General features: G+C 62.3%; 2 protein-coding genes across 2 annotated transcripts; one reads left to right on the top strand and one right to left on the bottom strand.

The window, feature by feature from the left end:
* Positions 1-1071: 1071 nt before the first annotated feature.
* SLC26A11 (solute carrier family 26 member 11) lies at positions 1072-18354 on the bottom strand. The gene is made up of 17 exons (XM_080825745.1): positions 18288-18354; positions 16641-16876; positions 15935-16127; positions 15502-15587; positions 13201-13280; positions 12008-12150; positions 10715-10890; positions 10208-10280; positions 8470-8520; positions 6596-6656; positions 5691-5746; positions 5475-5615; positions 4071-4198; positions 3747-3846; positions 3196-3329; positions 2654-2726; positions 1072-1899 (listed from the first exon to the last, which is right to left on the bottom strand). The coding sequence occupies exons 2-17, from the start codon at positions 16872-16874 to the stop codon at positions 1808-1810; spliced, it is 1821 nt and encodes a 606-aa protein (XP_080681871.1). The 5' UTR covers positions 16875-16876; positions 18288-18354; the 3' UTR covers positions 1072-1807.
* Positions 18355-18457: 103 nt separating this feature from the next.
* Positions 18458-26145, top strand: SGSH (N-sulfoglucosamine sulfohydrolase). Its single transcript, XM_080825743.1, has 8 exons — positions 18458-18581; positions 19481-19641; positions 21049-21154; positions 21411-21561; positions 21888-22044; positions 22415-22496; positions 23696-23899; positions 24679-26145. Exons 1-8 carry the CDS (start codon positions 18485-18487, stop codon positions 25236-25238), a joined length of 1518 nt encoding a protein of 505 aa, XP_080681869.1. The 5' UTR covers positions 18458-18484; the 3' UTR covers positions 25239-26145.
* Positions 26146-26693: the final 548 nt, after the last annotated feature.

The raw sequence follows: 26693 nt of genomic DNA, 5'->3' as shown, positions 1-26693 counted from the left end.
ATTCCAAAGTCTTTCCGTGCGTGGTCCATTCCAGTCTTCGCTCTTTTCCTAAATGAAGCTTTAATTATATAATTATATAATTAATAATTATATAATTATATTATTAATTATAATAATATATAATATATATAATATTATAAATTTAGCAAGTTCAAAATTTAGTAAATTGTAAGTTAATTTTAAACTTAACAAATGTGTAGCTATACATTATATGAATATAAATTTAATATAAATTAATTTTAAGCCATAACTTAATTTTTACCTATCTATGAATGCATCATTGAGAAATTAAACCACACGTAGACAGTTAAAACGAACAGAAGTCGTGTAACGTTAACGGAACTCCTCGTGTCAGTTGGATGTGTATCTTTCCAGGACTTTCCTTAAGCTCGGACAGACATCGCCGCGTCAGTCACACAAACGTGTCTTCAGGAGCATCACTCCGCAACCCTCTCTTTTTCCTCAAAAGCGGCAGACGCACGGCTCCGCCCGGTTCCCTCACCTGCCACACAGCCCTGCGGCCAAGGAGACATTCCGCTGGCTTTCACTTCCGGAAATCGCTGAGGTTATACTAACCATCCTCAGATCTGCTCACGGCCGTGGCTCTGGGTGCAGACCCCAGAGGGCAGGGCCTGCCAGGACGCCCGGATCTGCCCGCTCTGCCACTGGGATGGTCTCTCGGTTCAAGAAGGGGCGCGCTTGGCGTGGGGGCCGCGAACCACGGGACGGCTGCTCCACGGGGCTCTGAGGAGAGGCGGCCCAGAGCACAGGGCTCCAGGACATGCTCATTTGTGCAGAGAGAGGGGCTGCTCGAGGTCAGGAAATCCAGATTCAGGGGTAGGGGTGGGTCAGAGGCCAGAACATGTCCTGGTGGGAATGCCGGGGAACTCCGCGGCGCCCACCTGCACGGCGAGTTCTCTCTCGAAGCCCCGGGAGCCCAACCTTCCTTGGCTGTGACGGCGGGGGCAGAAGGTGTACGTACCCGCCGGGCGAGAGAAGCTCACGCGCAGAGGCTCGGGGCGCCCGCTGTGACACAGACACGGAATAAAGCACATCGGAGACGCTACAGATCACGTATTCTCTATTTATTATCACAACGAGTAATTCACAGCGAGGACTGCACCGAAGTGTGGGTCACAGAGCACCGTGTACACAATGACCCCGTCCACATGCGGCGGGGAACACACGCCCGCACGCTGACACGGACGGGCGCGCACACCGCGGGGACGGGCCTGGGCGACCACCAAAGTCGATGGAGGGAGTGAATTCCAGTACATTTCACAATAAGCATTTACGGTTTTTACAAAAACACCAAAGCTCTTGCTTTTTTAATTTAAAAAACACCGACAACAAAATTACTTTTCACAGACACGTTAAGTCATTTGGCACATCTCGGTTTCCTTCCCAACAACAGCACAGACGCCGCCGCCCAGACTGGAACCCGCCTCGGAGCTGCCCAACCCCGCCGCCCCGGAACCAGGAAGGGGCTGGGGTATGAAGACCCCGTCCCCGGACCAGGTGGAAATCCTGCCCCCCCCTCCCCGGGTCAGTCGTTCCAGAAGGCTCCCTGCAAACTGTTCTTCAGGAAAAGGTTCATGCCCAGAACAGAAGGAAGATGACTTTTCAGTCACCCGGAATGAAGCGCACGGGTCCCACCTGTGGATCTCGATGCGTGGCTTCCTTCCACCTCCGGGGGGCACCTGCTCAGAGCCCCGGGACCGAGGCGTTTACAGGGCGGCATCCGGCATCACAGCACCCAGAACCTTCTGTGAGACCCCCCAGGCATCAGATGCCCGCCAGCGCCCCCTCAGGCCTTCAGCAGGGCGACCTTGTGCTCTGGAACAGAGTCTTCGCCAACGTTGTAGGGCTGGGTCCCCGGTTCTTGCAGCAGGCTTTTCTCTGCAGAAAATACAAGGTTTGCAAGCTCGAAAGACGCCGAAGTGAGGAAGAGCCATGTCCCAGGATGGGAGGAAGGTGGCGCTTCCGAGTCCTGGGTCACAGGGAGTTGGGGTGCCCCCGGCCGGCACTCCCAGCCCAGGCAGCCTCCGCCTAAGTCCCTGTCAGTGCCTCAGCACTGTCCACGCCCAGATGACCCTTCCTTAGGGCCAAGTGGTCCCCCGGCACAGTCAGGCCACGTCTCTTCCCATCTCCTGTGGGTCAGCACCTAAACTGCTCCCAGCAACGACACCCCGTTAAGCCCCAGAAATCAGACATGACCGAGTCCTTTGATCCCAGTTACGTGAGGTTCTAGAACAGGCAGAGCTGACCCAGGGGGGAGGGAACCAGAACAGTGGCTGCCCCCAGTGGGGGTCACGAAGACGGACTGACGGCACTTTCTGGAACGAGGGAAATGGTCCACATCTCATCGGTGCACACCTGGCTGTACCCACCTGTCAGACCTCGAGCCGCACACGAGGTGTGTGTGTCCACGGGGTGCACGCCATGCGTCATTAAAACACCCCCGAGATGACTCCCAGAACAGGGGGGCCTGCCCTCTGCCTTGCGCACCGTGCCCGTGCCCCCACGTCCACACTAGGCCGCCCCACCCTCCCGGAGCAGAGTCTCTGTCCCGCGGTCCTGCCCCCCGATCCCGCGGGTGGTGGGCACGCCACGTGGCCACGGCTCTCTCTCCGGGGACTCTGCCGACACCCACCTGCCTCTTCCAGGGTGGAGAAGTACTGGATACCCTTCAGGTCAGCGGACAGCAGGACACGGAGGACAGGAACCTGTGGGGCAGAGGTTCCAATTCCAGGCGGGGTGGGGGAAGGGGCCGCTTCTGCCTGCAGGCACAGGTGGGCCGGGCTGCCAGGCCCAGCGCCCCGCGGGTCACAGCCTCGCCTCGCCTGCCGGCAGACACAACTTCCCCTCCGCCCAGGAGCACGGAGAGAAGAAACTGGCTTTCGGCTGCGCTAGGAGGGGAGGAGCGGGAGGAGCGGGAGGAGCGGGAGGCTATCTAAATTCTCACTCGGTGGAGCCACAAAAACCAGCTCTGCAAACCGGACAGAGAAGGTGACACTCGGGAGTGAGCTCCGGAACCAGGAGCCCAGCGTCCTCGCCGTGGGACCTCGGGCAGCTGGGACATGGGACCTCGGGCAGCTTCTCGGGGCCCTGGCGCAGGGATGGTAACCACACGGCCCTCACGGGCAGGCGTGGAGGTGGACAGAAGCCCGGCCAGCGCCCTGTGACGACGCCCACCTGCAGGCCGACGAAGGCGAGGGTGACGCCGTGCCTGTGGAAGTCCCCCACCAGCTCCTCGAGCCCCAGCACCACGGTGGAGTCGATGCTGCAGACGTGCGTGCACTCCAAGATGGCAGAGCGCGGGGGCGACACTGCGGAGACGGGGTCGCCAGTCACACGGGGCGGGAAGGCTGCGGGAGGCCCTGGCCCGGGGCGGGAGCATGGCGAGGCCATAGGGAGCTCCGTCGCCAGCGGGGAGCAGGCGGGCAGGGTTGGCAGGACCCCAGACAACAGCCGTGTGGAGACCACAATGATTCCCCTTAGGGAGGCAAAGAAGTCCCTTTTATCTCCTAAATCCAATTCCCTGGAGGAAGGACTGGGTCTTTAGGAACCGAGATTGGGAACAGCCTCCCCTGCTGCGTGCAGAGGTAGCCAGCCTTCTGGACGCAGAGCGGGGGGCTCACCCCAGAGCTGAGACAGGGCTCTGGGGTCCTGCGGCAGCAGACTGGGGTGTGGAGACAGTGGCGGGATTTGGGCATGAACGCAGCCTCCCCACCCTGCCCGCATACCTTCCAGGGCCTGGGTGATGATCGCCTCCCGGAGGGCCTCCACGGCGGGGAACTGCAGACCGCTGGCCGGCTGCAGGACCAGCACCGGCCCCTCCGACACCTGGGGACAGGGGACAGAGCGAGGGGAGCCTGTACGTCCCGGAGGCACATCCTAGCTGGCAGCAGGGCTAGGGCGGCCTGTTCAGGCAGGAGCCCCCAACCCACGCCCCTGGGAGTGGGGGGGCACAGGGCAGACGAGCTGGTGCGTGAGGAGATCGGCACCTTCACCCCCTGGGACTCTGAGGCCGCGGATCCCTCTCGCGGGGAGAACAGGTGGGCTGGTACCTGCATCTTGGGTCTGGCCACAGAGTGCAGCAGGATCAGCACAGACACCAGGGTCCCGGCCAGGATGCCGTACTGGACCTCCCAGAAGCAGAGCAGGAACGTCACACAGAGGGGCAGCAAGTCCAGCCCTGGGAGAGAGCGGTCCAGCTGGCTGAAGCCCCCAGGGAGACCCCCGCTGGGGACTTGGGGCCTGACACCACTCACGGGCCACACGGGCTCAGAGGCGTGTCAGCCTCACCCGGTGGAGGGGCCAAGACCTGAGGGACAAGACCTGAGGGCCTGGCCCAAGCCCCTGCCCTCTGGGAGCCCGTCCACAGTGGACACTTGTCAGGGACCTGAAGACGGGACTTGGGGACAGGGCCAGGACTGGGACGCCGGGGGCCAGGGAGGCCTTGCGACTTCCCAGAGGCCACGTGGCTGACCCTGGGCAACCAGTGACTTCTCTGAGCCGCAGGACGAGGTATCCTGACGCAGCAGGCTGGGGGTGGGTGCTTGGGGGTTCACCCAGGACTCGACCTTGACATGCATCACTCAGACAAGACCCCCATCCTCCCAGGGCCTCGGTGCAGACAGGAAGCATCAGCTGTGAGTCTACCCAGGCGCCCACGGAGGCATGGCAGCGCTTGTCTCAGGGCTGTCCCAGGGACGGGGCGGTGGCTCAGGGAAGAACAGGCACGTGTGGGCTGAAAACCACCTAGAACCACCCTCACCTGGTGACTCCGGGGGGCCGACAGCAGAGAAGCCCACGAGCCTCATCCCTCCCTCAGAACAGACACTTGTTCCAGGAAAGGCCCTGCAGGTGCGGGGGGTCCTGACCACTGTGACTGGCCGGGAGCTGGGGCCTGCTCTGCCGGGACAGGCTGGTCACCCTGGAAGTCTCCCATCGTCCCCCACTGGACCGGGCTTGGGGCTGGGAAAGGGACGGCGGGAGAGGAGAACAGGAATGCAGGTGGAGAGGAGGACAGAGAGGAGTGGAGGAAGATGCCAGGAGGCAGGAGGCGGAGGAGGGGGAGAAGGGGAAGTGGGGAAGGGAGAGTGGAGGAGGGCGGGGAGGAGTGCAAGAGGAGAGGACAGGGTGGGGAGGAGAAGAGGTGCAGAGGAGGAGGGAGAGAGGAGGGCGGAGAGGAGAGATTTGGGGGAGGAGGGAGTGGGTGCAGGGGTGCGGGAGGAGGAGGAGCAGCGAGTACCCTGTTAGTTGCAGACTCGCTCAGCACCTCATGGAGCTGGTCTGGGGCTCCTGGTGGCCTGAGGGGCTGAAGGACGCCCTGACCCACGGCCGGCAACGGGACCACCACCCAGAACAAAGAACGCCCAGCTCCAGCCCGACCGCCTGGGTCGGCGAAGGTGGTGGGGGAAGAACCCAGGACGTGTGTGTGCGTGCGAGGCAGACGAGGGCACACATACTCTTCACGCGCCACAGTGTCCCAAAGACTCTGGTGTCGAACAGCGGGGCCACGGCCGTGATGATGACGGCCGCCAGCGCGGACTTGGGGATGTAGTAGAACAACGAGGTTAGGTAGTCCAGCGACAGCAGCACCAGGACGCCTGCAGGGACACGGGGCGCCCATGACCTCCAGCCCCGCCCCCGCACGCAGTCTGGGCACAAGGGGGGGTGCTCACCTGTCACCAGGCCCCCCGCTGGGGTGCACACCCCCGACTGGGCGTTCACAGCCGTCCTGGAAGGCAACAGAGGCCGTTAGTAGCTGTGGGAGCCTGGAAGAGCAGGGAGGCCGGTCTCCCGGGACAGGAGTGCCTGCGAGGGGACATCGCGGCCCCACGGACACGGGCGCTGGCCTCGGCGCACCGCTCGTGCAGCAGTTACAGGTAAAAAGTTTTACGACAAGGGAACAGAACTTTTATCCCACAAAGTGACCCCTGGCCCTGCTGTACACACTCCCCACGTAACCTCCGGTAACTCCGACGTGGGCCCCGCCGTGATGCCTGTTTGCAGGGGGGGACACTGAGAATACCCTGGGGCCCCTGGGATGCGGGGCTGTGGGGGTGTCAGGGGGGCCTGGTACTCAGACAGGGTGGGGCAGGCGGTTCTGGGGATCTGGGGCCTGCAGGCAGAGGCGTCCACCCCCTCTCGGCCCCAGGTCACCCTCTGCCTCGAGAGGGACCATCAGCGGCACTGCGCGTGGACGCTTGTGCGTGACCCTCCCCCGCTTCTGCAGGCAGAGGGAGGTGGTTCCTGCCCCCACTTCCTTTAGGAAGGTACTCCGCCACGACACAGGGAGCACTGCCACGGGCTGGGAACGTTTTAGGAGTAAACCACAAGGCCATCAGAGAAAACCACGTGAGATCATGAAGGACGGCAGAGCGAGACCCACTCCTGCCTCCCACGGGTGCCGGTGATCTAGAGATGCGGCTGCTGGCGGGCAGACTTCGGCCCCAGAGAAGAACAAAGCGGGATCAAGATGTGGGCAAGGACCGGGCAGGCTCTTTGAGGTGGACACGGTCCCTCTGGCCTGGGCTGGGACCCCCCGCCCCCCGAGGCACAGAGAAGGAAGGACATGGTCACTCACCGTCCAAAGCTGCCGGTGACCGGGTAGGAGGAGACGAGGGAGCCCAGCACGTTGGTCAGGCCTGGGAAGAAAGCGGAAGGAAGAGGTTTATCCAGGAGAAAAAAGGGTTTAAAATAGATGGGGGGGGCGGTAGAGAAAAGGAGGCCAAAAACCAGAGAGGACACGGAAGACAGAAGGCCAAGGAAGTCACCGGGGGGTCCTGTGTCTGTGTCTGTGTGTCTGTCTCGGGGAAGGGGAAAACAAACCATGATCTTTGCCAAATTCACTGACCCTTCCTTTAACGTAACTTTGGCCCCAGCCCCGCCCGGTGAGCTAAACACCTTTCCCCACGTGTAACAGGGAGAGGAGCCCACCTCCCCAGGAGGGGCCGAGCACACTTAAGGCTGCCCAGAGGCCGGCTGCCCACCGGCCGTACCCCACGAGTTCCTTCAGGCCCACACTCTTCTTGTGAGATGACCAGCTGGGGCAGAAGGTCATGGTTAATAAGGGGTCCGCCCCACCTGACAGAACCTGGCTGGGCCCCAAGAACGGAGAGAATTAGCCTACGTTCAGCGCAGGCAGCCCCACCGGCATGTGGCTCAGCCGGACACCCTCACAAACACCACGGGGGGTCGCAGGTCCAAGACCTGCTCGCAGCAGCTCAGGGTGGGGCCCACTCACGCAGCCTAGCACACGCAGCGAGAGCAGGGCAGACGTGGCACAGGCCGTACACGGACCACACACGTGGTCACCCCGACTCCTCACGATGGCTGCTCGAGACTCGGGTCGGGGCCCTACTGCTTGAAGAGTGGGGACGTGTGGATCCCTCCCAGTGGGGGGTTCTGCGGGGTCACGGAGGCCTCTTGCCGCCTGGTCTCTCCCACGCCCCGGGGTCAGCTGCCCTTGGGGTCCACACGTCCACCTTGATAGCCTGCACTTCGTGGCCGTGCCCTGCTGGTCAAGGCCGTGAGGAGCAGCTCCGTGCTCCCTGCAGGAAGGGAGGAAGCGCTCCGCGGACCCCGACTGGGACTGCTACTTCCGAGCGTGGGGAGGTCGGTCCAAGGACTTCCCCTGCCTGGGGGCAAGCCGGTCCTGGCCAACTGCACCTCGCCAGCCACCGAGGTGACACCCCCCAGCACGGGCTCAGAGATGAGCCCCCCCAAAGCTCCTGTGACCCATCCTGGGGCTCCATGCCCTCCGCTGTCGGGAAACCCAGCAGCTCACGTCCAAACTGCTGCCGTGAGGGAGTGGCCTGGGGTGGGGCAGGTTCCCTGGACTCTGCCGGGAAGGCACCCGGTGCCGCTGCCCGCTCCGAACCGCACCCACCTCGCCGGGACCAGGAAGGAAAGGCAGAGAGGCCCGGTGTCCACAAAACCAAAAACAGTCATGGTAACAGAAATGAAGACTCATGTCACGGCCTCACAACGAATCACCAGAGAGACTGGATTCACGAAAACTAAACTGGGACGCCGGGCACAGACCGTCCACACTGGGGCCTCCCTGAGTCTTCACGGAGCCGCCTGCCGGCCTGGAGGGAGGCCCCGGGCTGGGGGGGCCTGGGCAACCAAGTCCAGCAAGTCCCACGTGGCCACGTTCCTCAGCGATCTGACCCCAGGGGGGTCATTCTGAGCGCTCCTTGACAGAACAAGGCTACAGCCCTCGGGGTTGGGCACGGGGCCAGCGCTGGACAAGCTGCGGTCAGCATGGGCACCGCAGGTGACCTGCCTGCTCCCAGCGATCGTTTATGGGTGAATCCATGTGAGCCTTTCAAAAGGCCCAACCCGGGGCCAGCTCTGCTCCCTGGACCTCACCGCAACCACCCCCAGGACCTGCGCGGCTCAGGCGAGACACAGAGAAGCACACTCGGCCTCAGAGAGCCGCCGCGGGGCACTTACCGATGGCCAGCAGCTCCTGGTTGGAGTCGACGCGGTAACCACCTTGAGAAGCTACAGACAAAGGACAATAAAAACGTTGTCACTAGACACACGTCACCGCTGAGAAAACATCCATGGGATGAAGCCCTCACGTTCCGGGAAAGGGCAAGGCTGGGAGCGCTGCAGGCGTCACGGGCCACTCTCTGTCCCGACGACTCGGCGCCTGTCGTCACCGGAAGCCGGCATGGGGACCCGTGAACGTGTGAGCAAGACCACGTTCCAGGGACACCTCCTTCTATAAACACGAAGACGCCAATTCACGCGCTTCTCTCACGTCACAAAATCCTAATTTTCTTTGGAAATTCTTTCAAATGTTTAAAAACGTTAAAACCGTCCTTGGGCCACGGGCTGTGGGTCTCCAGCCCCGGTTTCGGAGAACAAGCAGCTTCCACGTTCGGACGGGACATCCGGTGACTTCAGAAGAAAACAGCTTCAAAGCCCCAAGTGGCATAAACGCTGTGAGGTGCAGAACCCGGAGGGCCCCGAGGCCCCCCCTGGGGAAAATCACCGGCAAAACAGAAACTGCGCGAGGCAGATCTGATCGGGCCGCGCGGCGGGTCGGGGAGCAGCCGCTGGGGGCTAGTGGGGACAAGCCCGCGGAATGTGCGTCAGGCACGCGTCTCTGGGAGGACGGGAGGCTCGACACGTGGGCACAGGCAGATCCGGTCTAGGACGCTGAAGCCACGTGTACGCCGTTCACTGGGTTCATCTTCAGAACCGACCCGCAGCCCAGGACCACGGGCGCGTGACCATCCCAGCACCAAAGGAACGGGTCATCCACGTGCACAACACGAAGCCGGACCCCCCACAGACCCGAGGGAGGGGCCGTGCGGGACACGCAGGCTCCGGAGAAATCCGAGGTCTGCGGGTCAGTGGGCATTTAGGCAGAGTAATGCGTCTGGGCGCCCTGGGGGCGAGGAGGGCACAGGCGTGCTCCGGCAGCTGGGAAGAACACACCGCTAGGTTTTTAGGAATTTTGGGAACCCGTCATCACACACAGCCCTTACTACCTATTAGCTGAAAACTTTCAAGGACCCAAGTTATATAAAAACTAAGAAAAACTTAAAATTCGTCCCTTCCTGAGCTACTACGTTTTACCACGACCCATGAAGCTATTCAACTACATGTGTCTGGTGGGTGGAGGCCGCGGCGTCTGTCCCGAGATGAGACTGTTCTAGGCCCGCCATCCGCTGGGACGCTGTAGGCGGGGAAAGGTGGGGGGACACGCTGACGCCACAGGAAAGGCAACAGCGAGACACAGGCCCTTCTCCTTCCGGACGGCAGGAGAGTTACCATCACACACGTCACCAGCCACGGCTGGATGGGGGTTTTCATCATAAACGCACTTCTATACGCTGTTTACATACACGAGCATGCGTTCCTTCGATTAAAAACTCAACCTGTTAAAAACCAAAGCAGAAGGGCGCCTGGGTGGCTCAGTGGGTTGAAGCCTCTGCCTTCAACTCGGGTCGTGATCCCAGGGTCCTGGGATCGAGCCCCGCGTCAGGCTCTCTGCTGGGTGGGGAGCCTGCTTCCCCTCCTTCTCTCTCTGCCTGCCTCTCTGCCTACTTGAGATCTCTGTCTGTCGGATAAATAAATTAAAAAAAAAAAAAAAACCCAAAGCAGATAAAAGCAAGCAAGAGGACAGGCAAGCAAGGCCAGGACACCACCGGGGGGGCCGGGACGGTGGGCAGCTTACCGAAGGACTTGGCCACCGCAATGCTCTCCAGGAGACCCATGAGGGGCACCACCGCCAGCCCAGCCCCCATGTCCTAAGAAGGGAGAGGGACAGCAGCTGAGCCTCCAGGGAAGGCGAGGAGGGGCCGGCCAGGCAGTGACCCGCCAAGGCCGGCACAGGCTTGTCATGTCTGACCAGAAGCCGAGCTTCAGCTACAGGGCTGGGAGCTCACCCCTGGGCCGGACGCGAGGCAGAGCACGGACCACATCCCTGCTCTGCCGGGTTCACAGCACAAGGAACACCCTGGGCTCAGGCTAGAACACCAAACGTGGTGTCCCTCGAGGTCCTGCCCAGTCTGGACCCTTTCGTGCCCGTCGCTGCACCCAGAGGCGCTCCATCCCAAGGACTCGGTGGTCCCAGCTAGGCTCGGAGCTCCTCGTTACAAGGCAGCGGCCTCCGGGGCACAGACCCAGGCCCGGAGACCACCGCGGCTCCGCCCGGCAGGCCTGGCTCCCCGTCTCCACCCACCTGCACCATCTCAGTGAAGGAAACGGTCCCGTTGGCCGTGGTCATGGAGAAGGGCGGAATCCGGACGGGAGGGAGCCCCTCGGCAGTCTGCCCCGTTAAAACGAAAGGCTGGTATCCGGTCACCTCAAAGGAGTACGCGACCAGGGCGGCAAAGGCGACCACCAGGGCGTTGCGGGCTAGGACAGAAGGAGACGTGCGGGTGGGACCTGGCTCCTCAGGGCGACGGGGCGGTAAACACACGCGAAGAAGCATGATACCCGTCCCACCACCACCCCCGACACCAGCCAGGAAATGGCACACACACCAGTGACCAAGGGGCAGGCAGGAACAGGGGATGGCCCGGCAAACGTGAGAGGGTGGGACAGGTCCACGGCGACACACATGGCTACCGTGTCATCGATGGGTCACCGCGGGCCCCACCTCTCGGCTCCTGCCCCAGGGGTGCTGGCTGTTTCCCTTTTTATTTTTTTGAAGATTTTATTTATTTGAGCGAGAGTATGTGCGCATGACCGAGCAGGGATAAGGGGGCCGAGGAGGTGGAAGGAGAGAGCGAGAGAATCCCAAGGAGACTCCCCACTGAGCGCGGGGCCTGACGTGGGGCTTGATCCCACCACCCTGAGAGCAGGACCTGAACCAAAACCAAGAGTTGGGGGCTTAACCGACTGAGCCACCCAGGTGCCCCCATGCTGGCTTCTTAAATGGGGGGGGGATACCTCTCCCCAGAATCGGACCCCATTACCCAGCAAGCTCTCAAGAGGCTACATCACACCCTTATCACTGACGTTGTCGTCGGGACAACAACTTCAGCTGCTTACAACCTTCCAGGATGTAGGAACAGTCCAGGGCCCCACAGCCCGTCGTGTGATGGGAAACCCAGGCTCAGCCCCGCACGGCAAACCCGACCCATGTGGTCCGCGTGTTTTCTCCGTCAGGGACCGGCCAGGACTTCCTGGCCTCACACCGCGGAGGCTCTGGACCAGCTCATCCTTCGCCAAGGCAGGCTGCGTCCCGGAGGCGTTTGCTGGCCTCCCTGGCCTCTCCACACCAGGTGCCTGTGACAGCTCCACGTGGGAGTCTCACCAGAAATGCCTCCAGACACGGCCAAAGGTCCCCGGGAGTCGAGATCGGCCGTGCTTGAGCATACCGGACGCCGCTCTCCACCCGGGCCGTGGCTCGGAGCCCGCTGGCAAGCTTCAGTACCCCGGCACCCGGGTCACACCCAGACCAGGGACGGCAGAACCTCGCGGGTGCGGCCCCGGTGCGCAGGACAGCCGCGGTCAGAGCCCCGCTCACCTGTGGTGGCCGTCCAAACCAGCCCGTGGCTGAGCCGCACGCCCGGGGGCATCTCGGGGTGCACGGGGGGCACGTGGTCCCGCATCAGCTTCAGCACCAGCAGCAGCAGCACGCACACCAGCCCCAGCACCGCATCGCCCGCCCTGCGGACGGACACAGGTCACACCCTGGCCGGCCCCGGGCACACACCTCCGTCCTCCCATCGCCCCTTCTGCCAGAAGGCCTCTCCCGACGGCTCTCCTCGCTCTTTCCTAAGCCACGCGCGTCCCTGTTCTACTTCACAGCTTTACTCAACGCTCAGTGACATGCAGGCCTGGGAGTCGAGGCCCCGAGCGCAACGGTGGTAGGACTAGAGGCTCATGTTAACAGCCACGCAACCCTGTGGCCACAGGCGCCACGTCTGTTCCGGAAGGTTCACGTCTCACAGCCCGGGAGGCTCTCTGGCCCGTCAGTCTCCGATTCCGATTCCCCTGCCCCACCCCCCAACCCCCTGATGAGGAGGACCTCGTCGGCATGTCCTGGGCCAGGGAGCCCCCGGGTTCAGCTGGATTCGGCCCCGGGAAGCCTCACAGCTGATCAGAAGTGGAGGAGAGGACAGTCGGTCACAGGTGTCCCCGCTCCCTCCCAGCAGCTCCCCCCGGACCACTGCGACCTCTTGCTTCTCCGGCCAGGGAGGTGTCCTGGCTTCCGGCTGGGCCCCTCTGGGAGCATCTCCTGTCTGTCCTTCATCTGAGAAGGCCCACGAGCGGCGGTCCGGCTCTTATCCTCTCTCCCTGCACGTTCTGTCTGCACCTGCCTCCCCCGTGCCGTGTGCTCTCCTCACTGTACTACAAACTTTCAGAGACACCCCGGCTCTTCCTCTGCACGGGGCCCTCCCCCTCCTACTGCCCACAGCGGCTGTGCGCAGGGGCCCCGCGGACTGGCTCTCGGGCCCCGTCGGAGCTTCTGAACCTCGGGTGTGCGCCCCCACTCCCTGGGGCTCTGTCGGCCTCTGACTGATGCAGCAGGGGTGCACGGGGCTGAAACTCTGTGTTTCTAACCGGCTCCTCGGACGCCTGCTGGTGCTGCTCTGGGACCCAGTCTGGGCGGCCAGGCCCCAGGGGACTGGAATGCATGGCAGCTGGTGGGGGAATGGGGTGGGGCCTGGGAAGGGGCTCCGGAGGGAAGCATGGGACCGCACCGCCGGCAGGTACCTGATCTCTCCGACCTTGCGGAACGTCTGATACACTTGCAGGAAAAACTGCCTCGGGATATCCTGCAGTCCCAGGAGATTCTGTCCAAACAGAGACTGACTTAGACAACCTTCCCCTGCAGCATCTCAGCACATCTCAGCCCCCTTCCGGGGCACATCCCAAGGTTCCCCAGGAACCATCTGCCCATCCCCAAAGCCCCCAGGGACGGAAGATCAGAATTATCCTCCAAGGAGGAGGCATTTCACATTCAGGGTCAATGACACTTCTTGGTGAATAATTCTCCCTTGTGAGAAAAATCAGTCCAAGTGATCTCAAAGGGAGAGACCAGTACACACCTGCCCTGGTCCAGGGTCCAGGTCACTGCTGCCTGCCCCATGGGCCCCACTGCCCTTGATACACCCTGTACTCCACTGCCACTAGTCTGAGGCCCACCCGCCGGGTACTGCTCCCCCAGAGAGAAAATCAGGTGACTCTTTGGGCAGAACCACCAGGGGCTCATAGGGCCTCCAGGGAAGGGGACAATGGTGGAGAGGGTCCTTGGAGGGGAGAAGGGGCTCTCCCCCGTGTTTTAATTCTTTATCCCACTTGACAACGGGTATAGAGTGTTAGCAGGGTGGTTGAGGCCCAGACCCCCAGAGTGTCAGATTCCAAGATCCCAAAACCCATTCACACAGCCTGAATGGGGACAGACTCCAGGGTGGAAACACTAGATTCTGGGACCCAGGGAGCTCCTGCCAGGGCAGGTCAGGAGAACCCCTGACTTCTGACCCCCACCCTGGCCCAGGGCTCTCAGATGGCTGTCGTGACTTAGTCAAGGTGTTAAAGACTTAAGGGACCTAACGTTGCCGAGCACCTGTACATAAAGCTACCTTCTACGTGTTCTAACTGCATGAAAGAACGTTCCTGATACCAAAAAGGAAAGACTGTTTCAGAATGAAAGATCATCCCATTAAACAGCACCTGCCAAGCTTACCCTAACACACGTGTGCAGACCACACATACACCGTCTGCCGCACCTAAGTGCTTCCCTCCTTTCTCCGTGCAGGTAATGATGAGCCTGCCTCCCAGGGGTGTCCGGACAACCCAAGGCAAGGGAAGGTCTAACCCAGCATCCAGCATCATAGGAACACAGAGAAGGTCCGCTCCTTTCCTCTGGCTCGCCAGGGAGGCTGTGCAGGGCCAGCCCTGACCACACGAGGCATGCCTCAGTGAGGAGGGGTGCTGACAGCAGGTCCTGAGATGGGGCGGGCCTTCGCCTGCACAATCTGGCTCCTCTCCGTTCTATACACCCCACTGAGCACTCACCTACTTCTGCACAAAGCACGGGGCTGGCCAGCCGCCGCCACAAAGCAAAACCATCCCTGCGCTTTGGGACCTTAACCCCCGGTGAAAAGGGGACAGTCGCCGGTGATAACTGGTTCCGAGATTTCTTACAAATTCTCTTTAAGGATTTTACTTATTTATTCAGAGAAAGAGAGAGACAGAGAGAAAAAGAGCAAGTTGGGGGAGAGGCAAAGGGAGATGGAGAGAGAACCCCAGGCAGACTCTGCTTAGCACGGAGCCCGACGCGGCTCGATCCCAGGACCCTGAGATCACAAGCTGAGCTGAAATCAGGAGTCGCACGCTTCACCGACTGAGCCACCCAGGCGCCCCCGTTCGGTATTTCTCGGATGCCACGTCTCTTTACGTTTCTGTTTCTAACACCACCTGAAAGAGGGCACCTGGCTGGCTCAGTTGTCAAGCATCTGCCTTCTGCTCAGGTCGTGGTCTCAGGGTCTTGGGATCAAGTCCCACATCAAGCTCCACGCCCACTGGGGAGTCTGCTTCTCTCTCTCCCTCTGCTTGTGCTTGCTCGCTCTCTCAAATAAATAAAATCTTAAAGGAAAAATATCAAAGAGAATTAGAGAAAAAACATTAAACTGAAATCTAGCTACCGAGCACGAGCATGGGAGGATCAACTTGATCATCAACGTGTCGGCAGTATGTGGACGGCCTGAGGCCGTGCTGGCGGGTGGGTAGGGAAGGCAGCAGAACGGAATCGCCCCGTGAGGCAAACCAAGCACACTGGCCCCAAAACCCCAACAGGGGCGAGGCTGTCGCTGCCGGTCACCCCAATAACCCGTCATACTGTCCCACCACACGCAGCATCTCCCCCGAGGGCTGCCGGGATCCGTGGAGACCCACGGGAACACCTTGTGGTCTGAGGTTTGGAAGAGCAAGATGTCAACTGGCCTGCACAGAGGGAAGCCAGCCTCCGTCCCGCGACCCAGGAGGGGCCTGGCTGCCAACCAGCGTGCCTACCTTGATCTGCCCGAAGCCGATGGTGACAGTGGCAGCGGAGGTGAAACCTTTGATGACGGGGTAGGAGATGAAGTCCAGCAGGAAGCCTGGCGGCCGAGAGGGGATACTGAGCTGGTGGCCCCAGCTCCGCCCAGTCCCAGTGGACGTGGGTGGGTGTGGGCTGGGAGAGGTGGTTTGGTGGGAGTGCGGTAGAGGACAGGTGGGCCACACACCCTGTTTGGACTGGTCTCGACGGTGGGGAAGGGACGCTAGGGTCTGAGGCCCTGGGCACTTCTCCAAGTGTCCTGGCCTCCAAGCAGAGTAGCGGAGGGCTGAGGGGACCCCTCCCTTCACACATGTGCAGGACAGGCAAAGAAGGGAAGGCCAAGAGCCAGGGCCTCCCCAGGAGGCAGGTGCCTGGGTAGCCCCTGGCAGGAAGGCCTGAGAGTCTTACCCAAGTGCAGGAAACCCATGGCTAACTGGATGCAGCCAGACAGGAAGGCGAGCAACACAGCATAGGCGGGCTCGTGGAAAGTGTAGAAGGAGACCAGAAGGGACATGATGGCCGTGGGGCCCAGTGTCACATCCCGGGAGGTGCCCAAGAAGAAATACACGAAGCATCCCATGAAGGCAGAGTAGAGGCCGTACTGGTGGGGAGACAGCACTAAGCATCGAGGTGGCGCACAGGGGGCCCCCAGTGTCCCGGGGGGAGATGTCTGAGCACAGGGTCTGTGTCTGTCCTGACGGCGGGCACAGCAACGCACACAGGGCAAAGCGCTCGCTCTCCGTGAGCATGGTGTGGACCCGCAGCGACTGGGGCCTCTTTTCCACCCGCACCCCAGCTGGGTGTCAGCAGGGACACAAGGGCTGGGGTGCTTGTCAGTCTGTGAGCCTAAGAAAGCGTTCTTGAGACCACAGTGAGTCGTCCTGCCGGCCCCGATGGACACCCCAGAACTAGCTCGGTGACAAATATGATAAGAGCAGTGACGGGGGCGTGCACATGCCCAAAGGCCATCACGTGCTATAGATTGTTCTGGGGCCCCACGGGGCTGGCGTCCTGGTGGCCTGCTTGTCTGCTTGTCTGCAGCGGAGAGGATGCATTCCCACCCTGCTTCCGGGCAGCGGCTGCAGTGGGGGTGGGGCGGGGGCAGAGGTCTCACCTGGGGCGGGAGTCCAGCCACCTCGGCGTAGGCCAGCGCCTGGGGAACGACTGTGAGCCCGACCGAGAGGCCCGCGACCAAGTCCATCTTCAGCCACTGCAGCGAGTAGTTGGGCAGCCAGGCCAGGATGGGCAGCCGCCTCTGCACGGCGGCCGGGGAGCAGCAGCGGGCCTGGGGGGCCATGCTGGCACCTGACGGCCGGGCCTGACCCAATGCCTTCACAGAGGAGGGCATGCCTGGGGGCAACAGGACCAGCGGTCAGGGTCTGGGCTTGGGAGGACGCAGCAACAGAGGGGGGTCGGGGACCCTGGGAGAGGCGCAGGGGTCTCCCCAGGGGTCTGAGCCACAGGGATAAACACGCCCTTTTGCTGCTCTGAAAGGCACCCACACCTGGGCACGAAGGGACCTCAAGAATAGGTGTCGTCCGGGGCGCCCGGGTGGCCCAGTGGGTTAATTAAGCCTCTGCCTTCGGCTCAGGTCATGATCCCAGGGTCCTGGGATCGAGCCCCGCCCTGGGCTCTCTGCTCAGTGGGGAGCCTGCTCCCCCCCCCACTGCCTGCCTCTCTGCCTGCTTGTGATCTGCCTGTCAGGTAAATAAGTAAAATCTTAAAAAAAAAAAAAAGAATAGGTGTGGTCCCCCACGCTGGCGCCTGCTCACTGCTCCCCCTGAATCCCACCTGCCCCAGCCCCGGCTGGCAGCTGTCCACGGACCTTGGCCAGAAAAAGGCGATATGGGATTTCTCAGTGGGAAACGCAATCGCTAATTAGACACCGTTCCTCCCCCCGAGATAATTTTCTTTTTTTAAAGATTTTATTTATTTATTGGACAGACAGAGATCACAAGTAGGCAAAGAAGCAGGCAGAGGGAGAGGGGAAAGCAGGCTCCCCGCTGAGCAGAGAGCCCGATACGGGGCTCGATCCCAGGACCCTGAGATCATGACCTGAGCTGGAGGCAGAAGCTTTAACCCACTGAACCACCCAGGCGCCCCCCCCCCCGAGATAATTTATCTTTTTCTCCTCCCCACGGAATTTAAGGGGGAGCAGTGCGAGGGGCGGCAGGTCCACGGGGGCTCCCTCGCCCGGCGGGGTGGGGGCTGCCGCGGCCTCGGGCGCCCCCCCCCCAGGCTTTCCCCCGCAGCAGGGCCGGCTCCACGCTCCACGGCGGGCCGCGGCGCGGGGGTGCGGGTCTCCCAGCCCGAGGCCGCGCCCCACCCCACCCCCCACCTGTGGCTTTCTCGTGCCCGCAGGAGCGTCCCGGGACTGAGCGGGCGCGGGGACAGCGTCCGAGGCCGGGAATTCAGGACGCGCCACAGCCTCTGGGGTCCCGGCCCACAGCCGCGCGCGGAGCCGGCCCCAGACCGCCCCGCACCCCGCCCCGGCGCTGGACGCACCCCCCTCCCACCCACGAAGACGCTTGCCCCGGACCCGCGGTCTTCGGTGGGGACCCCGCGCCGCCTGACCGCTCCGGCAAGGCCGAGGACGGCGGGGACGCGGCGGGGACGCGGCGGGGACGCGGCGGGAAGGGTCCCGCAGGAGGAGCCCGCCCCCTCGGGCCCCGCGCCGCCCCGGCGACCCCGGCCCGTCCCCCGAAGCTCGCCCTCTCCGCCCCGGGGCCCGGGCGCCGCTCCCCGCCCGCCGCGGTCTCACCCGGCGCCGTGGCTCGGGGTCTCCGGGCGCCGCCGCAGCGGGGTCCGCAGGAACCGCAGAGGGAGGGGGAGGGAGGAGGGGGGCGGAGCCTGGAGCACACGTGACCACCCGGGGAGGGACCTGGCGCGAGCGTGACCACCGGGGGGCGTGGCGAGCGCGCACGTGACCGCGGGCGGGGCGGGGCCGGAGCCGCCGCCATGCGCCGCCGAGGGCCGGCCTGCGGGCTGCTGGTGCTGACCCTGGTCCTCTGCTGCTCGCACCCGGCGCGTCCCCGGAACGTGCTGCTGCTCCTCGGTGAGTGCGCCGCCGCCGCCCGTCCGGCGAGCCCTGCGCCCCTTCGCGCCTGCGTCTGCGCCGGCGCCCCTCGCTGACCCAGCCCGTTCGCGGCCGGCTTGGGGAGGGAGGCAGGGGCGGCCTCCGCCACCGCGGGTCCGGCCAGCCTCCAGCACCCCGGTCCGGCCGCCGCCCTGACCCCCACCCCACGCTGCCCAGCTCAGCGGGGCCTCCGGCGCGGGAGCATGGGCGGCTCTCCGGAGCTCAGCGGGGTCCATCCCTAGAGGGGCTGCCGGCGAGGGGCGGGTGCCCAAGTCCGCGGGGACGGCTGCGTGCGGGGCGCCCCGCTCCCCTCCCCTGCCGCCGGGGGAGCCCTGCAGGTTTGTTTCCAGACCCGGGAGCGCTGTGGCTCCGATCTTCTGGCCGAAAAGCGCGGCCCCCTCCCCCGCTCCCCTAACCGCAGCCCTTGCCCCAAATCACAAGTTCCTCCGGTGCCCTGCTGTTCACGAGACTTGGTGCCCAGGGTCCGGCTGTCACAAGACGGCCCTGTTCTTTCCTCTTTTGAGGTCGGGCGTTCTGCCAGACTCACTCTTTCTGATTAACTTTGTGGTCTCCAAGCAGGCCTTTCCGCTGATTGTAGCATAAAACGGTTCTCCCCAGCTCCCATCGGCTCCTCCTTGCTGGGGACGCTGGTGCAGAAACCCGTCCTCCTGTGGCCGCTGCCGAGCCGGGACCACCCGGTCCTGCCCACTTCCTAAGAGGGCTGCCTGAGTACGTGTCCTCTGCGTGCCACGTCCCCCCCGGGGCATCCATCCCGAGCAGCTGTCATGCCGCCTTGGGTCATGCCCACCTGGGTATGCCACTTGCATGGGCTTCACTGGCCCAGGCCGGCACAGCCTCAGTGTCTCTGCCTTCCTCAGCGGACGACGGAGGCTTCGAGAGTGGCGCCTACAACAACAGTGCCATCAGCACCCCGCACCTGGACGCCTTGGCCCGCCGCAGCCTGACCTTCCGCAATGCCTTCACCTCCGTCAGCAGCTGCTCCCCCAGCCGCGCCAGTCTGCTCACCGGCCTGCCCCAGGTGAGGGCCGCAGGGATGCAGGAGGACAGCATGGGAGAGGGAGCACCCCTCCCTGACCTCTGCTGGGACGTGCCCACGTTCTCTTCCCCGCCCCCTGCCCACCTGAGCCCTGGCTCTCCTGTTCCGTATGACTGTGAGCAGAGCACTATTTGTACACCTCGATGGTCTCACCTGTTAGGTGGGGTCATGATAATACCTTGTTCGTGGGATCGTTACGGGTGGGTCAAGCTCCTACTTCATACATAAAGTGCCCAGGAAGGCAGGAAGGTGTCCGACACGCTCTCGCCCAGCATTAACTCGTGTTACGATACCGCTCAGGAGCCCGAGTGCCGGGAAGAGCTGCACTTCCCCCATGTGTGTTGTGCTAAGACACGCACAGTGCAGAACTCACCCTTTTATTCATCCGTGAGCGTCTCCCTCTGTGGTGTGTCCCTTCACGCTGTCGTGTAGCCGTGGTCCATCCGTCCATCTCCAGAACTTCTCCATCTTCCCAAACGAAAGCGCTGTGCCCGTCAACACTGCTCCCCACCCCCTCCCCCAGCCCTGGCGGCCGCTCCTCCCCTGTCCGTGTCTCTGAACTTGGTCACTCCAGTATCTCATGTAAGGGAAGTCCTGCAGTATGTGTCCTTTTGTGATGGCCTTACCGCCCTGAGCGTGGTGCCCTCCAGGTCCCCCCACTGTAACACAGAACAGCCTGCCTTCTCGCAGCTAAAAGGGCTGACTGCATACTGTCGTATGGGTATAGCCCGTGTCGTGCACCTGTCCATCTGTCCCTGGACACTTAGGTTGTTCCTGCCCGTGACGATGATGAATAGTGTTGCTGTGACCGGGGGGGGGGGGGCGTGGGGAACACAGGCACTTCCTCCGGTCACGTTGTCTCATGACATCATCTCATGGCAAGCTGCTGTGTCCTGTATGTCCCCATCCGAGTCCGACGCCCACATGGAGAGGCAAGCTGTGACCAGTGCCCAGCACCCCCCAGCCCCCTGAAGGCTCCTCAGGCCTCCGTGGGCCACAGGAGTGAGGACAGGGCTGCCCCATCTCACCTTAACTCTTTACCTAGTCTGACTTTGTGATGTGTTGGCTATTTTTTTGGCGCTGTAAAAAATCCAGTTAATCGAGGTCTGGTGCTTTTTCTTCCCGCTGTGGTGCGCGTTCATGACAAAAGAGTTGGCCAAGTACAGGTGGACGGCACGAAATTAAAGCCCCCCCCCCCCCCGTTATCATGGGTGCGCTTTCCTGGTCTGTGTTTCCTGCTGCTGTCCCGTGAAGGGGGTGGGGCCGGGGGAGGCGATGGACTGTCTGGGGGTGCCGGCTGCTGGGGCTCCAAGGGGGCCTGGGAAGGGGTGGTCTGAGAGCGCGGGAGCGGGCGGGGCGGGCCCAGCCTCACGGGCGTCCCCCCCGCAGCATCAGAACGGGATGTACGGCCTGCACCAGGACGCCCACCACTTCAACTCCTTCGACGAGGTGCAGAGCCTGCCGCAGCTGCTCGGCCGAGCCGGCATTCGCACGGGTGAGCGGCCTCATGCCACAGTGGGAATGGGCCCCGGTGGGCGAGACCTGGTCCTGAGCCACCCTCCGCCCCGTGTCACGTGCTCAGAGCACCCCACGGCCGGGGCCTTCTCCCTGGGCCCTGGGTCTGTGCGAACAAGGGCCTGGGCTGACCTCATAGAGGCCATTCCAGGGCACGGGGTTTGGGGGGCGGAGAAGGGAGAGGAGGGCAGTGGGATACCTCGGGGACTCTGGCAGGCCTGTGTCCCCACCTGCAGGCATCATTGGGAAGAAGCATGTAGGGCCCGAGACGGTGTACCCTTTCGAGTTTGCGTACACGGAGGAGAATGGCTCCGTTCTCCAGGTGGGACGGAACATCACCAGAATTAAGCTGCTGGTCCGGAAGTTCCTGCAGACTCGGGATGACAGGTGTGAGGAGGCCCCGTCCCCTCCCTCGCACGGCCAGACCTTGGGCAGTTAACCTGTGATGCACATCCCGGAGTCTTTAGTTGGGATCCTTCGAGGCCCCAGGTAGAGGAGCGAGGGAGGGGGAGAAGGTTCCAGAAACTCAAGTTAAAAGGAAAGGAGGCACAGGGAACCTGAGGCGGATGATCCCAGGGAGACTTTCAAAAGTTCCAGAGGAGTGAGCGGTGCTGTGGGGTGTTGTCTCCTAAAGGTCGGGGCTCTCCAGAGTAGAAAGCCAGGTGGCATGTCTATTGGCTGACCTCGGGACTCAAGCACCCCTCTCTGGGCAGGCCCTTCTTCCTCTACGTCGCCTTCCATGACCCCCACCGCTGTGGGCACTCCCAGCCCCAGTACGGGGCCTTCTGTGAGAAGTTTGGCAACGGGGAGCGCGGCATGGGGCGGATCCCAGACTGGACCCCGCGGACCTATGACCCACAGGAGGTGATGGTAGGAGAGAGCCCTTTGCAATATTTCTAAGATGCTCGTGTGCCCTTCCTTCTCCGTCTCATGAACCGAAGGGCTTGGCAGCCCGGGCCCCGTGTGTGTGATTTTGAGCACGTTTAAGAGGAGACTCCGTGACTCCCTGGATCCGGGTTCCCGTGTGCAGGGCCGGGAGAGAGAGGCATTGGGATGTGAAGTGACGTGTCCAGGAGCAGGGAGGTCCTGGGCTCAAGCGTGCATTGGTGGAGGGTGGTCCCAGGCCCTGGGAGGAAGGCTGGCTCCCTGGTGTCCTGCCCCAGTTCAAGGACTGGCCACCCCTCCCCCCAGCCCGTCTGCCTGTTTCTAGCCCTGACCTCGCACCCACACACCTCTGCAGGTGCCTTACTTCGTCCCGGACACTCCTGCAGCTCGAGTCGACCTGGCTGCTCAGTACACCACAATCGGCCGCATGGACCAAGGTGGGTTCAAGGAGCCCGGGCAGTGGGGTATGCCGCAGCGTGGGCCCCCGTCCCAGACCAGAGCTCTGAAGTCACGGTGTCAACAGGACCGTGTCCCCCCGCAGGCCCTAGGGGACAGGACAGTCCTTCCTGCCTCTTTCCAGCGTCAGGTGGCCCCAGGCATTCCTTGGCTCCTTGCTGCACCCCTCCCATCTCTGCCCGTCTTCACAGAGCCTCTCGCGCGTCTCTCAGTGCTGCTGCTTTATTTTTTTTTTTTTTTAAGATTTTATTTTTTGGGGTACCTGGGTGGCTCAGTGGGTTAAGCTGCTGCCTTCGGCTCAGGTCATGATCTCAGGGTCCTGGAATCAAGCCCTGCGTTGGGCTCTTTGTTCAGCGGGGAGCCTGCTTCTGTCTCTCTCTCTCTCTTCCTGCCTCTCTGCCTACTTGTGATCTCTCTCTGTCAAATAAATAAAATGAAAATCTTAAAAAAAAAAATTTTATTTATTTATTTGACAGAGATCACAAGTAGGCAGAGAGACAGGCAGAGAGAGAGGGAGAAGCAGGCTCCCTGCAGAGCAGAGAGCCCGATGTGGGGCTCGATCCCAGGACTCTGGGATCATGACCTGAGCCGAAGGCAGAGGCTTCAACCCACTGAGCCACCCAGGCGCCCCGATCTCAGTGCTTCTTCTATAAAGACACTTGTCATGGGATCTAGGGCCCTCCTGGCCATGTCAAGACAGTCTCCTTGAGATCTCTGATCACTGCATCTGCAAAGATCCCTTCTTCAAACGGGGTCATGTTCACAGATTCCTGAGGGTTTATCTTTGCGGGAACCACCATTCCGCCCCCACAAGAGGTTGGAACCTTTGTAGCGTCCCTGTTAGTGCCATGAGTGGATGGTGACCTGGAGAGGGGGCAGGTGTTGAGGGAGTCCTGTCTTCCAGCCACCACCAATACTGCCCCTGTTATCCCCATGGGACAGGCATGAAATACCAGAAAACAAAACAAAGCCAGTGTCTGGCTGGGAGTGGCTGCACGGGGTCGCGTGGACGTGCTGACGGATGGCCGGCGTCCCTGACCTGGTGCAGGACACGGTGCTGGGTGGGACAGCAAGGGTGCAGGGCCCAGCAGCTGGAGGAGGAAATGTGTGAGCGCACGCACATGCCTGCCCCCGCATGCCCGGCTGCGGCTGAGCTCTGCTGTCCCCTCTGCACCCCCAGGGGTTGGACTCGTGCTCCAGGAGCTGCGCACGGCAGGTGTCCTGAATGACACCCTTGTGATCTTCACGTCCGACAACGGGATCCCCTTCCCCAGCGGCAGGACCAACCTGTACTGGCCGGGCACAGCTGAACCCTTGCTGGTGTCATCCCCAGAGCACACGAAACGCTGGGGCCAGGTCAGCGAGGCCTACGTGAGCCTCTTAGGTACGGCTCTGTAGCTCACGCAGGGGCAGCGGAGGTGGAGGTGAAAATTCAGGGGCACCACCTAGTCGGGACAGTGCTCACACCACTGCCTTACATGTTCCCACACCACCTGGGCAAGGAAGGGACGGCCACCCCATTCTACAGATGCAGTGCGGAGGATCAGAGAGGGCAGGGCAGTTGCCCACGGTCACACAGCTTGTGAGCACCGAGCTAGGATTCTAGCTTGGGTCTCGGTCTTTGAGGCTGTTGCTCCTCCCACTGGCCCACAGGCATCACACTCCCCACACGGCAGGCCCCGCCCCCAGAGTGTCTGACACCGTGGACACCGTAGATCTAGGGTGAGGCCTGAGAATTCACATTTCTGACGAGTTCCAGGTGGTACTGATGCTGCAGGCCCCGGGCCACCCCCGCTTTGAGGGGTCAGGGCAACAGGGCCCCTGCGGCTTGAGGCCCACATCTCCCTTTGTCTCCAAAGTACAAGTCGGGGAGCACTATGGCCACAGCACAGGGCAGGAATCTGTGAGCACCCTCTGTGGGGGCTTCCTTACTGATCTGGAGAATTCTGGTAGGATCCTGAATATGGCCAAGCGGGGGCCTCTTGTTAAAGGCACTGTGTCCTAGAGGGCCAAGATGACTGTGCCAGGTGTGGGACCCACTGCAGCTCCTCCCCGTTGGTGATCCCGTGTGCGAGGCGGCCCCCCGGCATTACAGAATGGCTTGGAGTCAGAGCGGCCTGGTGGCTGGAGGACCACCGCGCTGAGACACAATCTTCTCTCCAGATCTCACGCCCACCGTCTTGGACTGGTTCTCCATCCCTTACCCGAGCTATGCCATCTTTGGATCAAAGCCTGTCCGGCTCACTGGCCGGTCCCTCCTGCCGGCGCTGGACGCAGAGCCGCTCTGGAACACCGTTTTCGGCAGCCAGAGCCACCACGAGGTCACCATGGCCTACCCCATGCGCTCCGTGCACCACCAGACCTTCCGCCTCGTTCACAACCTCCACTTCAAGATGCCCTTTCCCATCGACCAGGACTTCTACGTGTCGCCCACGTTTCAGGACCTCCTGAATCGCACTGTGGCCGGCCGCCCCACGGGCTGGTATAAGGATCTCCACCGTTACTACTACCGGGAGCGCTGGGAGCTGTATGACAGGAGCCAGGACCCCCACGAGACCCGGAACCTGGCTGCCGATCCCCGCTACACGCAGGTCCTTGAACGGCTGCGGACCCAGCTGGCCAAGTGGCAGTGGGAGACCCATGACCCCTGGGTGTGCGCACCTGACGGGGTCCTGGAGGAGAGGCTCTCCCCCGAGTGCCGGCCACTCCACAACGAGCTATGAGCGTCCCTGGGGGCACATGGGTGGCTGTCCCAGACCGGGTCCCCACGCGGGCCATGTGAGGAGGGCTCTCCCTGAGGCCGGTGTCATTCAGCCACTGCCTGGAGGAGAGAAGCTGTGTGCCCTGGCCGTTCGTCCCCCTGTGATAGGGGACACTGCTGTCCTTGTGTCTGAGCCGGGTCTCAGCATGGGAATTCCAGGGGATCCGGGAACAGGGCGGGGCCCCCAGTCTGTGACAGGTGAGGATGGTCGTGATCGGGTTGGGAACCGGCAGAGGGAAGGGGCTGGGACCTGGGGCTTGAGGTCCTCTTCCCTCCTCGGAGCCCCCAGATGTTCCGTATCCTTCGCCTGAGAGGAGATGGGGCATCTGGGTACCGCGTGGGTGGCAGGAGGGTTCAGACTACACTCCGTGTAGGGACACAGTATCTGCCTTTTATCAATCTCTGGTTTTGAAAAAATCTGTGACCAAGCCTGGGGCTTGTTTCGCTTTGCCCCTCGGTCAAGTTCCTGACCCTGGGTGGGTTTCCGTGAGGCCTGATTCCTGGCGGGCTCCCTGCACGCCCGGTTTCAGTCTGTGGTCTGTAGGGGCGAGCTCATCCTTTTTTTTGGATGTCCGAGGAGGAAGAGCCCGTCCTCTGGCTCGGGCCGGCTCTGTCTGGTTGGACGTGGGGCTGTGGCACGGATGTTGCCCATAGATGCTCCAGCCCTGCCCGGCGTCCCCCTGCTGTCCCCGGACGCAGAAGCTCTCCCTGGAGAGCCTAGAGCACGGGGGCTTTTTCCCTCGAGTGGGTGCGCTCCCGCCCTCCCCTCCCCCACAAATCCACCCTGGGGACACGGACGGAGAGCCACAGTGCCCGGCGCTGTAAAGCTTTGTATTTCAGTAAAACACACACAAGGTCGTTTTCTGGCTTGTTTACGGTCATGCCTGCCTCAATCCCAGAGCAGCTTCTGGGGCACTCGGGTTCAGGGGCGCCGCTGCCGAAATGGCGGTCAGTCTGCTACAGTGGGGGGGCAAGGCCAGGTGGCGGGGGGCCCAGGAGTGCTTGGCCCAGCCAGGCCCACGTGTCTCCTGAGCTCTGGAGGTAGAGTAAAGGCTCTTTACTGCCCCGTAGAGGGGGGCAGATGTGGGGCTCGGGGCAGCCCGGCCCATGTGCGAGCGTGTCTGTGGGAGGCTTCTCCGGGACGCCCCCGTGGGCGCACCGGGTCTGGTGGCCACCAGGCAGAAACCCACTGAAAACACTGTTTCCGTGACTGGGAAACCGTATCTCCCAGTTGGTAGACACGACTCTCCAAACTTGAGCCCCCGAAGCAGGTCTCTGGCCGCTGAGGCAGTCAGCGGGATTACCTCCCCAGGGGTCTGTGCCTCCGCTCTGGGCAGGGGTGCCAGTGACTTCGGGGGCACCAGGGCTACCAGCCTCCTGCCTCAGTGGCTTGGGAACGAGCCCTTCGGCGCCCTGA

This window comes from Martes martes (genome assembly GCF_963455335.1).
Source record: "Martes martes genome assembly, chromosome: 16".
In the NCBI taxonomy this organism is placed as follows: domain Eukaryota; kingdom Metazoa; phylum Chordata; class Mammalia; order Carnivora; family Mustelidae; genus Martes; species Martes martes.
The sequence above is the reverse complement of the archived record's forward strand: the minus strand, read 5'-3'. Positions and strand labels throughout refer to the sequence as shown.